This window comes from Heptranchias perlo, chromosome 12 (assembly GCF_035084215.1).
Source record: "Heptranchias perlo isolate sHepPer1 chromosome 12, sHepPer1.hap1, whole genome shotgun sequence".
Taxonomy (NCBI): domain Eukaryota; kingdom Metazoa; phylum Chordata; class Chondrichthyes; order Hexanchiformes; family Hexanchidae; genus Heptranchias; species Heptranchias perlo.
In genome coordinates this window covers 38,358,299-38,372,184 of record NC_090336.1, presented here as the reverse complement: position 1 = coordinate 38,372,184, position 13,886 = coordinate 38,358,299, and the positions used below count along the sequence as shown (strand labels likewise).

The 13,886-nt window shown below is 41.1% G+C and overlaps 1 protein-coding gene across 3 annotated transcripts in view; it reads right to left on the bottom strand.

The window, feature by feature from the left end:
- Nucleotides 1–13,886, bottom strand: part of ppp6r3 (protein phosphatase 6, regulatory subunit 3) — a 115,224-nt gene that overhangs the window by 39,176 nt on the left and 62,162 nt on the right. Inside the window, exons 15-16 of one of the 3 annotated variants that reach the window (XM_067993999.1) lie at nt 11,949–12,035; nt 4,265–4,362 (exon numbers count right to left, since the gene is read on the bottom strand). In XM_067993999.1, coding sequence (XP_067850100.1) covers nt 4,265–4,362; nt 11,949–12,035 — 185 coding nt within the window. The remainder of the gene's footprint in view (nt 1–4,264; nt 4,363–11,948; nt 12,036–13,886) is intronic. The other 2 variants (XM_067994000.1, XM_067994001.1) reach the window with 2 other exon arrangements.

Here is a 13,886-nt window from a genome sequence, read left to right as displayed (position 1 = left end):
CTTAAGGGTCCATTGTATATGCCCATGACGGCAAAAGGTTGGACACTGATTTAAACTACCAAAAGGGCAGTTCTCTTACGTTTTGTAGGTGTAGACTTGTGGCAAGATACAAAAACCTCCGATATGTTTTTTTAAAAAATCTAATCTAATCCAGAAATGATTGATCATCATACTTTATACTATTTGCTTAATTATGATGGTTCATATTTAAATTTGCAAATATTTTAGTTTGCAAGCATATGAATTCGTGTGGCAATATTCCATTTTCTGAGGAGATAGAAAAAAACCGTAGAACAAGTCCACGTAAAGTGCAATATGGAATTTACCTCAATTGAGCTAATTGTTAGACCCGGGCAGCGTTAAACCTCTGCACGGGCAGAAGACGCAAGATGTACCCTTCCATTCACAGGAAGCACTGTACGACTGTGGGAAGAGAAAATGATACTTTAAAGGCCCGAACCATAACAAGAATCAACAGTACATTGTTGAAATAGTTCACCAGTTTATACATTATCCTGCAGCGGAAACATCTTTTCACAAGGGCTTAGATTCTCAGTCATTGAATTTATTTGTTTATGTTCAGTGAAAGTATACCTTCCTGATCCAATTATTCATTTCCTGCATTTCCTCTAGGGGTAAAAGGTTCTTCCCTTTATAGGGAACATATCATACTCTGCCTGTACTATCACTGAGAAATCTGCAACAGAAGTAAAAAGGGCTCTAAACTTTGCCCACGGCTAAAGAAAATCTAGTTGGAGTCTTCAGAACAGAATCTATGGCAGACCACAGGGAAGATGGAAGTTGAATACAGAAAAAGTAAGTAAGTAACGTCAATATATCCAAGAGAGCCATAATCTGAAAATTCAGGAACAGCAAGTAGAGGATACATCCAAAATGGATGTCATATGAACATTACATTTTTTGAGAAATCGACCCATAACGCAGGCATGCCAAAATGCAGTATAGAATCACCCTTGCCTTCCCATTTTTTTTTTTGAGGAATTTCAACAAAAATTCAGCACGGCTCTTGCAACTTCTAAGTTGGCTGAAAAACACGATCAGTCTGTGTAGCAAAGATTGCCAGCATTAAAGGCCGTAGTTGGGGACTGACCAAGACCACTCCATAAACACTCCAAAGGCAAGTCCAAACCCAACGTTTCTCTAGATTGGGTCGAAACAGTTAAGAGCGATGCCAATTAAATATTTAACAAGACAATTCCTTATATAGAAGAAAGATATCAGTGGGGAAGGGGGGACAGCACCATTGTCAGAGAAATACCCAGAGTTAATTCTAGTTCTGGGTCATTGAGAGCGATGACTCAAACTGGCACTTTAACCAAGGACCACCATAAAAGGTTGCTTCTTCCAACTGACGTTTGGGTTTTAGAAGCCACATATCAATCAGACACTTTTATAAGACCTTGGTCAGCTGGCTTTAATGGTGAGGCCATTGACTGAAATCTGTTCAAAGAAATATTAGAATTTCCTCCTTGCAAATTAATTAGGGAGAGAATTTCCAGTAACACTGTGAGCACCATGGTTTGTGGTCCATCATTTCAGGCGTTTCACTCCTGGCCTTCATAATCATCTTGGGGAACAACAGAAAAGACAGAATGCCAGAGAAATTTTCTGTGCCAAGATAAACCATGGAGAACAAAATGTGTTACTAAACCTAAAGCAACATCTCTTCAATTGTACATTTTCATTGAAACAAAATCAGATTAGTACAAAAGGCAGGCATCACACTAGATGTACTGACCAAGTTCAATAATTTTTGAACATAAATATGTGGAAGGTAACACCATCACCCCACCCCCTCCAATAACAGACATGTTCATGCAGTTTGCTACATATTCAGCTTTCCATCCTAGAAATATTTTGGAGGGAGATATGTTATTACAAGGAGGAAATTCATCACCCATGGATGCTTTTGCATACCTATTGTAGGTTCAAGAGTGGCAGAAACCTAGAAAAGGTGAGCTTTCCTTGGCAGGGAATGGGGAAATATGTCGAGCAAGGTTGAAGTGGCACTAAATGTTTAGCACTAATGCAAAATATTATGGAATGGGAAAATTAAAGTTTCAGTCCACTGCTCTGTTTAGCACCTGGACTCACTAACATACCATACATGAAGACGCCGAGCATAGGCTGTGATATCTCCCCGCAGGGCAGGGGAAAGGAAAAAATACAGCTATGTCTAGTACTGGTGATGGGCAGTCAACAGAGTTGCAGACCGAATGTAAAAAGACTTGGACAGAAGTTATAAAAAACTATACTTACTAAGTTGGGGATGGAGAAAGAAGGTCTGTGCTATGCAGGAAATTTGTAAGAAATTTGTTGCACACAGTTGCACACCAATAGAAAATGGGACAGGGTTTCGTGTATTGTCTGAAAGATCAAGGTTTTACTCTAAATCAGTACAAACTACTCTTCTGTCTTAAACAGAGAATTCATTAGGGTACAGTTTAACTGGCAGAAGCAGTTCTCCAATATTTAATTGTTTTATGTGTGGGCATGGACACTGAGCATCAACTGTAGGGAGATGGAAATTACACAATTAAGTAAGTCTTCACCACACATTTACCTGCACACTGCTTCTGATATAAGACAACAGAGTTGTTGCGGGAGTCAAGGAATTGAAAGGATCAGTAGCAATGCAATATTTTAAAGCCAGAAGCTAGACTTGATCAGCAGTTACTGTAGGATCTATCTGAAGATGGCCTCAGTAGGATACAACTTAACAAAATGTTGAAATATGGCACCAGAACCTTACAGACTAAAATTACACATCGAACTCTAGTAACCCAAAAAATCTTCAATAAAACTTCCTTTGCAAATCCAGGGAGGATTTGAAAGTGTATAATTGACCACAATTAAAACAGTTCTGGTGTGGTTAATGTAGAGGTGCTGTTGATGATGGTACACAGAAGACAGCAGTGCAGTGTAAAGCTGAGTATCAGAGTGGAGAAAGGGAAGATTAAGTGACAAATCAAAATCCAATTTTCTTAAAGGGGCCATGCACCAGACCATTTCCCCCATACATTGGGAGACCTAAATCCTGTTGAGGTTAAATAAATGAGAAAGTACCCAATTTTGTTTTTAAAACATGAAAATTGAAATGATTCTATCCTCGTAAAGCTGAAGGAAGGCTGAATTACAGTTGCACAGATTGGGTATTTGAGCCAAAAACTTTATAAACACCTTACATCTGATATAGCTATAAAGGTACTATGAAAATCAGAGGCGATATCAATTCTTAATTGACCACAATTCATGAATAATTCAGCAATATTTCCTTTAGGACCAACTGAGGACAGATTTTAAATTTCACTAATCAATAATCAAGAATGTTGATCTGAATTGTTTAATTTAGTATATGACAAGAGGGGTGTCCAACACACAAAGCCTCTGCTGGTTCCTTTCATCTTTGTGCGCAAAGATGGTTTCAACTTAAGTTCAGCTTCAGCCCCTTAAACTTGAGGCCTGAAGGTCTGTAAAAGGTCTGCCACCTGTCTAAATCCACCAATCGGGAAGCAGCCTTTTTCCACTAATCAGGAAATTGCCTTTATCGGTCCTCCAGACCTGGGGTGTTTATACAGCGGACGTTAGAAATTCTCAGTTTTCAAGTTTATGAGGAAGTGGAGGATGGAGGGGGAAAAGGAAGGGGCTTGAATATTTTGTCTAGAGGTGGGGGAAGAGAATGGATCTCAATTTTGTTAAGATGGGAATGTTTGTACATTGGGATGTTTGGATTTTCTGTGCATGGGGTTTGTGCATTTCTGTATAATCAATGCAGCCTAGTCACTGGTTTGGACATGTATCCAGCTCCTAGCTCCAAAAGGTTGGACACCCCTTTACGACGATCCTGCTACCTCAGTAAACCAAAACAAATGTATAACCAGAGTTTCATGATTTGAAGTTTCAAGCATAAGATTAAGATATATCAGCTGTGCGTTGCATGCTAGAGAGAACTAAATACTGTTCACAAAGAAGGAAAAGAAAGCCCAAAGCGCCAATGCAGTTTAAAAAAAAGGGGACTGTTAAAAATTAAAGATTCAATTTGCCCAACGGGAGAATGCTGTACAAGCAGTAAAGCAGAAGAAAAGTAAAACAGGACAGTACCAATCTCACCCAATTATTCATGTATAGCATTATTTCCATCTCAACAAATTTCATGCTATTGCATAAAGATCCATAGAAGGCCACCCAAATCAAGCTATTTAAACCAGTTTCAAAAAAGGAACCATATACAAGGCATACTTACTTCACTATGTCCTCCTGATCAGCAAACTCCTCATCGTTGAAGCCGAACTGGTCAATAAAATTGGACGTCATTTGTTGCATCTGATAATCAGAAAAGGCCTGGCAAACCCAGGACCAATGACAGGGATATAATCTTGATACTCAATCATATAAGGAAGTTCACTTAAAGGGGACCCAAACCTTCTGGTAGAAACAGCAGCTTCCAGAGATTTCAAAAAGCTAAGTTTTAACAAGTCTCTGTAGCTGTAAATTTGAGAATTACAAAACATGTTCATTTTTTAAAAAAAATCTTGCTCATTTTCCCTCTTCTCCTGAAGGTGGCGCCTTGTGCCGAGTGACCATCCTTCATCTGTGAACTTAAACTCGAGTGTTGGCAAACAATGGGTGGCATCACAGTGGAGTCCAGGTATGTCCTCATCCCATATCCACATTTGTACTTTCCAGGGGTAAGCACTAGATAGTAATCAGGAAACTGATCCTTTGCTGATTTGTTCCCCCTTCTTGCCCAGTTACACTGAGGCCAACTGACACATCCTTGATGAAATAACTCATCCCAGATCAGGGAATAAGCACAATTCACACTGCTGTCATAGAGCCCAATTTAAAGATAAAATGAGATTAAACCAGATCACCCAGCAGCAAATATTAACATGGGATGGAACTAAATCTATTTTGCACCCACCCTATTTAACAGGATCTGTACCCTGGAACCCTCCTACCTAACAGTATTGAGTGTATCTTCACCACATGGGCTGCAGCGGTTCAAGGAAGCACACTACCACCTTTTCAAGGCCAACTAGCGATTGTCAATAAATGCCGGCCTGGCCAGCGATGCTGACATCCCGAAGACTGATTTAAAAAAAAGGTTTGTGAATGTCTAAATACACAGATAGTTTGAATTTGCCTTTTAATCTTATTCAATTTTAACTTTCTAGTGCCCCCTTTAGACAATAGATCTGCCTCAGACATCAGTGGAGCTCTCTTGGAATGAGATTTTCACTTGCTGCCTCAATCCAAAAGTAGCAATAGAAAGCACGAACAGCACATCCTGGTGATAACGCAAGTCTGACTGGTCATTTCAAAGTCCGGTCCGCAAGTGGGCTGAGTACTTAGCCTGCCTGTATAAGTGGAGTTCTCATCCCACTCGCACTGGCCTTCCCGATACCAAGGAAGGTCTGCAACTAGACTGACAAAGTTTCAAAAGTACCTTCGGACTTGCTCTGTATGCATGAGGTTCTCGAATATCTCATCAAATATGGCCGGGATTATAAAAAGAGAATAAACAGAAACCAGCACACATTATTGAACTTCTGCCATTATAAAAGATAGACTTGCATTTATGTAACATCTTGTAACGTTGCTCAGAAACATCTCAAAGCAATTCACATTGCTTTGAGATGTTTCTGAAGTGCAGGGACTTAAGCAAGCTGCCATTTTGTGCACAGCAATATTTCGAAAAGCAATTAGATTAATGACCAGTTACTAGTTTTGGCTGTGTTGACTGAGGGAGAAATGTTGCCAGGATACCAGTAGAAAACTCAAATAGTGCCATGGGACCTTCAATGTCTACCTGAACCACCAAAGTAGGCAAACAGATCTTTGGCTTTTATGTTTGATCTGAAGGACAGCTCCCCTGTCAATGCAACACTCCCTCTGTACTGCAGTAGACTAGGGCTTGAACACAAAACAAGTCTAACTCAGAGGTGAGGGTGCAACCACTGAGCCAAGTGGACACATTGTAAATGGCTTAGTAATATAAAAAGGATATGATATTAGATAAAGGAATGTACTAAGACCATAAGCGATAGCAGTAGGAGTAGGCATTTTGGCCCTTTGAGCCTGCTCTGCCATTTAATGAGATCATGGCTAATCTGATTTTTACCTCAACTCTACTTTCCTGCCTTTTCCCCATATCCTTTGACGCCCATGCTGATCAAAAATTTGTCTAACTTAGCCTTGAATGTACTCCATGAATCAGCCTCCACAGCTTTTTGGGGTAAAGAATTCCAAAGATTCACAACCCTCTGGGAGAAGAAATTCTTCCTCATTTCCTTCTTAAACAGGTGACCCCTTATTCTGAGACTATGCCCCCTAGTTTTAGATTCCCCTATGAGGGGCAACATCCTCTCACTATCTACCCTATCGAGTCCCCTCAGAATCTTGTACGTTTCAATAAGATCTCCTCTCATTCTTCTAAACTCCAATGAGTAGACCCAACCCGTTCAATCTTTCCTCATGAGACAACCCTTCCATAACCGGAATCAACCTAATGAACCTTCTCTGAACTGCCTCCAATGCAAGTATATCCTTCCTTAAAATAAGGGCACCAGAACTGTACACAGTACTCCAGGTGGGGTCTCACCTACACCCTGTACAGTTGTAGCATGACTTCCCTGCTTTTATACTTCATCCCCCTAGAAATAAAGGCCAATATTCAGTTTGCTTTCTGGATTACCTGCTGCACCTAGGAACATAGGAACAGCAGTAGGCCATTCAGCCCCTCGTGCCTGCTCCTCCATTTGATATCATGGCTGATCAGTGATCTAACTCCATATACCCGCCTTTGGCCCATATCCCTTAATACCTTTGATTGCCAAAAAGCTATCTATCTCAGATTTAAATTTAGCAATTGAGCTAGTATCAATTGCCAGATCATAAAACCATGTTGACTCACTACAAATTTTGTAGTATTTCTCCATTCAAATAATATTTTGCTTTTGTATTTTTCCTCCCAAAGTGGATGACTTCACATTTTCCCACATTATATTCCTTCTGCCAAATTTTTACCCATTTGCTTAACCTGTCAATATCACTTTGTGTCCTCCTCGCAACTTGCTTTTCCACCTATCTTTGTATCAGCAGCAAATTTGGCCGCAACACACTCTGTTCCTTCATTCAAGTCATTGATATATATTGTAAATAGCTGAGGCCCCAGCACTGATCCCTGCAGCACCGCACTAGTTACAGATTGCCTTTATGAAAATGACCCTTTTATCCCGACTCTTTGTTTTCTGTTAGTTAGCCAATCCTCTATCCGTGCCAATATATTACCCCCGACACCATGAGCTCTTATCTTGCGCAGTAACCTTTTATATAGCACCTTATCGAATACCTTTTGGAAATCCAAAATATACTACATCCATTGGTTCCCCTTTATCCACCCTGCCCGTTACTTCCTCAAAAGAACTCTGATAAATTTGTCAGACATGATTTCCCCTTCATAAAACCATGTTGACTCTCCTTGATTGTATTGAGTCCCCAAATGTCCTGCTACTACTTCCTTAATAATAGACTCTAGCATTTTCCCAATGACAGATTTTAGGCCAACTGGTCTATAGTTACCTGCTTTCTGTCTCACTCCCTTCTTGAATAGGTGTGTTACATTTGTGGTTTTCCAATCCGCTGGGACCTTTCCAGAATCTAGTTAATTCTGGAAGATTACAACCAATGTATCCACTATCTCTGTAGTAATGGTAATGTAACAATACCGTTAATCTACATTGACTCCACCATCACCCATTCTAATCAATGTCTTAATTAATGGTGCATTGAATGGCACTGTAGGGAGCTACCTCAAAAGTGTTTATTTTGGGGATTTACAAAATTACTGCCTGCGCCTCTTCACAGATGATACTGTAGTATTGGTGAATTCACCTGGGAATGTAGTCCATTCTTATAGGTTATTCACTTTGGTAGGAAGAATAGAAAAACAGAATATTTCTTAAATGGTGAGAAACTATTAAATATTGATGTTGAGAAAGACTTGGGTGTCCTTTATTGCAAGGGGGTTAGAGTACAAGAGTAAGGAAGTCTTACTACAACTTTACAAAGCTTTGGTGAGACCTCACCTGGAGTAATGTGTACAGTTTTGGTCTCCTTATCTAAGGAAGGATATACTTGCCTTAGAGATGGTGCAACAAAAGGGTTCACTAGATTAATTCATGGGATGTGAGGGTTGTCCTATGAGGCGAGGTTGAGTAGAATGGGCCTATACCCTCTGGAGTTTTGAAGAATGAGAGGTGATCTCAATGAAACATAAGATTCTGAGGGGGCTTGACAGGGTAGAGGCTGAGAGGTTGTTGCCCCAGGCTGGAGAGTCTAGAACTAGAGAGCATAGTTGCAGGATAAGGGGTCGGCTATTTAAGACTGAGATGAGGAATTTCTTCACTCAGAGGGTTGTGAATCTTTGAATTCTCTACCCTAGAGGGCTGTGGATGCTGAGTCTTTGAGTATATTCAAGACTGAGATAAGATAGATTTTTGGACTCCAGGGGTATCAAGGGATATGGGGATCGGGCAGGAAAATGGAGTTGAGGTTGAAGATCAGCCTTGATCTGATTGAATGGCAGAGCCGGCTCAAGGGGCCATATGGCCTACTCCTGCTCCTATTTCGGATGTTCTCATATTCTACTCACAACTTGAACAATATACTAACTAGTAGGATATGGTGGTGGGTGTGGGATTATAAATGGCTCAAGGGCATCTCAAAGTACTGGTTAGAAGATACAGGTGCATCTGACTAGTGATGATTCAAAGCAATACTGGAAAGGGTGGGGGTTCCTCTATACAGACTAACTTCAGCCGAGATAGAAGTCTAATACACTATATCAAGAAGGTATGAAAGGCACTATGACAGCGGTGGAGATCAGTCATGTTTCAAAGAATAAATGCTGTATCTTATTCTTAAATATGATTTTGCATAGCGCAATGGATTTAAAAAATAGCTTTAGTTAGCTGTAGCTGAGACTAGCATTCTTTGTTTCTGTGGCCGAGTTGCCAATAGAGAAATCTGGCTAAATATCCACATTTCCACGGTGCTCTTCTGGCCTAGCTGATTTCCTTTGTTCACTATTATTTCTGTATTCAGAAGACAACCACATCAGATTACTTGATGTCTTGCTCAGATCTTTGAGAGGGAGTGCTGCACTGCTGGAGGTGACGTCTTTCGGCTGAGACATTAAACTGAGGCCCTATCTGTCCTCTCAGGTGGACGTAAAAGATTCCATGGAACTATTTTGAAGATGATCAGAGGAGTTCTCCACAGTGTCATGGCCAATATTTACCCCTCAACCAAAACCTAAAACACAGTACCTGGTCATTTCTCTCATTGCTGTTTGTGGGACCTTTCAGTGCACAAATTGGCTGCCTACATTACAACAATGACTATGCTTCAAAAGTACTTCATTGGCTGTAAAGCGCTTTTGGGTGTCTTGAGGTTGGGGAAGGCACTATATATATGCAAGTTGCTTATTTCTTTAATGTATCTGAAGTTTTCAGACTGGAGAAAACAGGTGAAATTCATTTCGGCCTATTTTAAATCTGCCCGCCCGGCAGACGTCGGGGTCATGGGGGTCTGACTGTAATTTTAAATGAAGGCATGTGTGGGGAAGCCACCATATCTTCCCCGCCAGGCCAACTGGCAGTAAGAGTAGCCCGTGCCAGAAGAGGCCCAGAAAGGTAAATTAATTTATTTATTTATTGTTAACTTGTGGGGCATGAGGAGCAGGAGTGCTCCTCCAGGCCCCACACGGAAACCTTGGGCCTCCCCTCCCGACTGCAATTGTCTTTTTGTTATGAATGCAATTTAAATGTGTTGGGAGAAAGCCCAAATTGTAACAGGCACTTCGGCCTTTTTCTTTCTTCTGGTACCTGCGGTCTGCCTAGTAAAGGTTCAAACTCCCATTTATCAGTTGCATGATGAGCAGATAATGACTATCCTTTAGGGGAAGGGAGTGGGAAACAAAACAAATAAGCAAGCTTCTTTATGGTAAAGATAGCTAATACACCTGATGATGGTAGTTTGGAACCAAGTCAATTCTCTGTGGCAGACATAGTAATCCAATACCTGAGCCAGACAGGTCTACAGGAATCCAGAGCACTGTTGTTGATTGATCAGCCAGCCTGACTCATTAAATGGAACACAAGAGCGGTGTATTAGGGCTGGTGTGCTTCAGCTCCAGCTAACCCTGCAAGCCAATACCCTAATAGGTAGGGTAGCCAGAGTTGGACAAGCAGTGAGAATCTTACCAGTGACCTATGCTAACAGGCTACTCAGCTTTAGTTGGTTAGTGTCCTGCATTTCCCAAGCCCGGGCTCTGCCAACCTGAGCTAAGCTTGGTATGAACAGGAAAGTGGAATGTGTCCCTACTGGGTGAAGGTGTGCACTCCTTATTGGAAAAATAAAACAGCTGTGTAGATTTCTCTCGAGCTTGTTTTGGAGACTCACTCACGTGCCAGACGTCTGACTGCATGACCTACTTTGAGACAATATTCATGACTTTTACAGGATGCAAATTATACTGAACTGATTAAATTGTTTCACAAAAAAAGACCAATTCCAGTGATAAATAGAAGTCGTTAATTTGATTAACTAATCAACAACTGAACTAAGCATTTTTTTATAAAAAAAGAGGAATTTAGTTAATTGACATTAGCTGGTTGTATGGTATGGTTAATGCCATTCCATTTGCTTTTGCAGTGTAAGAAGAGAATGCCTCAGTGGCAAATGTAAACAACATCTTGAGTGTGGTTAATAATCTATGGATTCTGCACCTATAAAATTCATATTCTCAAATGTCAATCTTACTACAGAGATTAGAGTAAATCAAGGGAATGTTTGCACACTATTATTTCTTGGTGCTGTAAAGGTTCGGCCCTTGCCTTCTCTCCAAAAATCTGGTTATTCCAGTCAACTTTGAGATTTGAAATTCAACCCTCTAAGTGAGATGCAGTTTCAGTCACAATCAGGATTTGAATTTCAATGCCCTAGTTAAGATGCTGCTTTATTGTAGCTATTCATCCATCCATTTAACTAGTATAATTCCACATATCTTTTCCCACCCCCCAAAAACATTGTCCGATTCCATAACGTGTTCTAAAGCAGCTAAACTAGCCTGAGCATTTAAAATCTGATATTCTCAATATTTACAGCCACAGAAATTCTTCTAAAACAAGTTTTTGATTAAGTTTGAGTTCTCTTAAGTTTTTCTTATTTTAAAAACACACAAATTGCTTGTTAATCTGAAATCAAGTAAACAATGCTGTGTGTAACCTCTTAGTGAACTCATCAATGACATTATGCTTTCCACAATAACACTGAAAACTAATCAGTGGGCTGACCACCTTTTCAGCAGTTTGTACTTTACAAGATGTCATTGATTTTATTTCCAAAGATGATTTTATTTTAATAAGTACAATTTGCTTGCCCATAATTTTTCATTTCAATCTCCAAGGATTAAGTCCAGGTCAATAGGAGGTATTGTTTTTTTTCTTCCCCCTCCCCAAATTGGAAGTTTTTATTTGAAAAATCCCAACTGAAGGGCCATATGCCCTAAAGTCTTCAATGAAGATGAAGTAAGGTACATACGTAGGCCCTTGGTACATAATAAGCAATCATGAATCTGATAAACTCAACCTGTTTAGATTCTATTTCCAGCATGCTTTAAAAAAGGTGGTAAGAGCCGAGAAAAAAGTTGGAAACTTAAATGAAAATTCTTGAGCCAGTAATGTACTTAGCACTTTCAGAAAAAAGTCTCTTATAATGCATTATAACTAATATATTTGGGGAGGATAAACAGCAGAGGTTAATTTTAGAAGTATTTTCATTTATACTCATGCAACCTATGTACTTTGTATTTTACAAGTGAAAAAGAATTGAGAGAGTCACTAAGTAAAGAAAATACTTACTTGTTGTAACCCTGAGTCCTGAGCAAAACCTTGTTCTTTGAAATCAACTTCATCATCACTTGATGAATGTATATTATGTGTGCTAACCTGAAATATAATTTACAGGATAAAGTGAATCCACTACAAACCCAATTGATTCCACTACAATCACAATTTCCTGTCTATTAGCATCTTTGTGCAATTACCATACAATAATACTTTTGTTTAAAAATATTTTACAATTCCAAAGTCATTTCAAGTTCAATACTCGAACTACATACAGAACATGGTTTACATTTTTCACCCTTTCCCCATAAACCTCCTCCACTCCCCCCAGAAAAAGTGCAAAAGCACATAAGAAAAAGGAGCAGGAGGAGGCGATATGCCCCATGAGGCTGCTCCGCCATTCAATAAGATCACGGCTGATACAACAAAGGCTATGGGCCCAACAATATCCCAGCTGTAGTGCTGAAGAATTGTGCTCCAGAACTAGCCACGCCTCTAGCCAAACTGTTCCAGTACAGCTACAACACTGGCATCTACCTGACAATGTGGAAAATTGCCCAAGTATGTCCTGTCCACAAAAGGCAGGACAAATCCAATCCAGCCAATTACCAACCAGTCTACTCTCAATCATCAGCAAAGTGATGGAAAGTGTCGTCGACAGTGCTATCAAGTGGCACTTACTCACCAATAACCTGCTCACCGATGCTCAGTTTGGGTTCCGCCAGGACCACTCGGCTCCAGACCTCATTACAGCCTTGGTCCAAACATGGACAAAAGAGCTGAATTCCAGTGGTGAGGTGAGAGTGACTGCCCTTGACATCAAGGCAGCATTTGACAGAGTGTGGCACCAAGAAGCCCTAGTAAAATTGAAGTCAATAGGAATCAGGGGGAAAACTCTCCAGTGGCTGGAATCATACCTAGCACAAAGGAAGATGGTAGTGGCTGTTGGAGGCCAATCATCTCAGCCCCAGGGCATTGCTACAGGAGTTCCTCAGGGCAGTGTCCTAGGGCCAACTATCTTCAGCTGCCTCATCAATGACCTTCCCTCCACCATTAGGTCAGAAATGGGGATGTTTGCTGATGATTGCACAGTGTTCAGTTCCAACTGCAATCCCTCAGATAATGAAGCAGTCCGTGCCCGCATACAGCAAGACCTGGACAAAATCCAGGCTCGTGCTCATAAGTGGCAAGTAACATTTGTGCCAGACAAGTGCCAGGCAATGACCATCTCCAACAAAAGAGAGTCTAACCACCTCCCCTTGACAGCCAACGGCATTACCATCGCCGAATCCCCCACCATCAACATCCTGGGGGTCACTATCAACCAGAAATTTAACTGGACCAGACACACAAATACTATGGCTACAAGAGCAGGTCAGAGGCTGGGTATTCTGCGGCAAGTGACTCCTGACTCCCCAAAGCCTTTCCACCATCTATAAAGGCACAAGTCAGGAGCGTGATGGAATTCCCTCCACTTGCCTGGATGAGTGCAGCTCCAGTAACACTCACTAAGCTCGACACAATCCAGGACAAAGCAGCCCGCTTGATTGGCACCCCATCCACCACCCTAAACATTCACTCCCTTCACCACCGGCACACAGTGGCTGCAGTGTGCACAGTCTACAGGATGCACTGCAGCAACTCGCCAAGGCTTCTTCGACAGCACCTCCCAAACCCGCGACCTCTACCACCTAGAAGGACAAGGGCAGCAGGCACATTGGAGCAACACGACCTGCATGTTCCCCTCAAAGTCACACACCATCCCGACTTGGAAATATATCGCCGTTCCTTCATCGTCGCTGGGTCAAAATTCTGGAACTCCCTACCTAACAGCACTGTGGGAGAACCTTCACCACACAGACTACAGCGGTTCAAGGCGGCGGCTCACCACCAGCTTCTCAAGGGCAATAAATGCTGGCCTTGCCAGCGGCGCCCACATTCCATGAACGAATG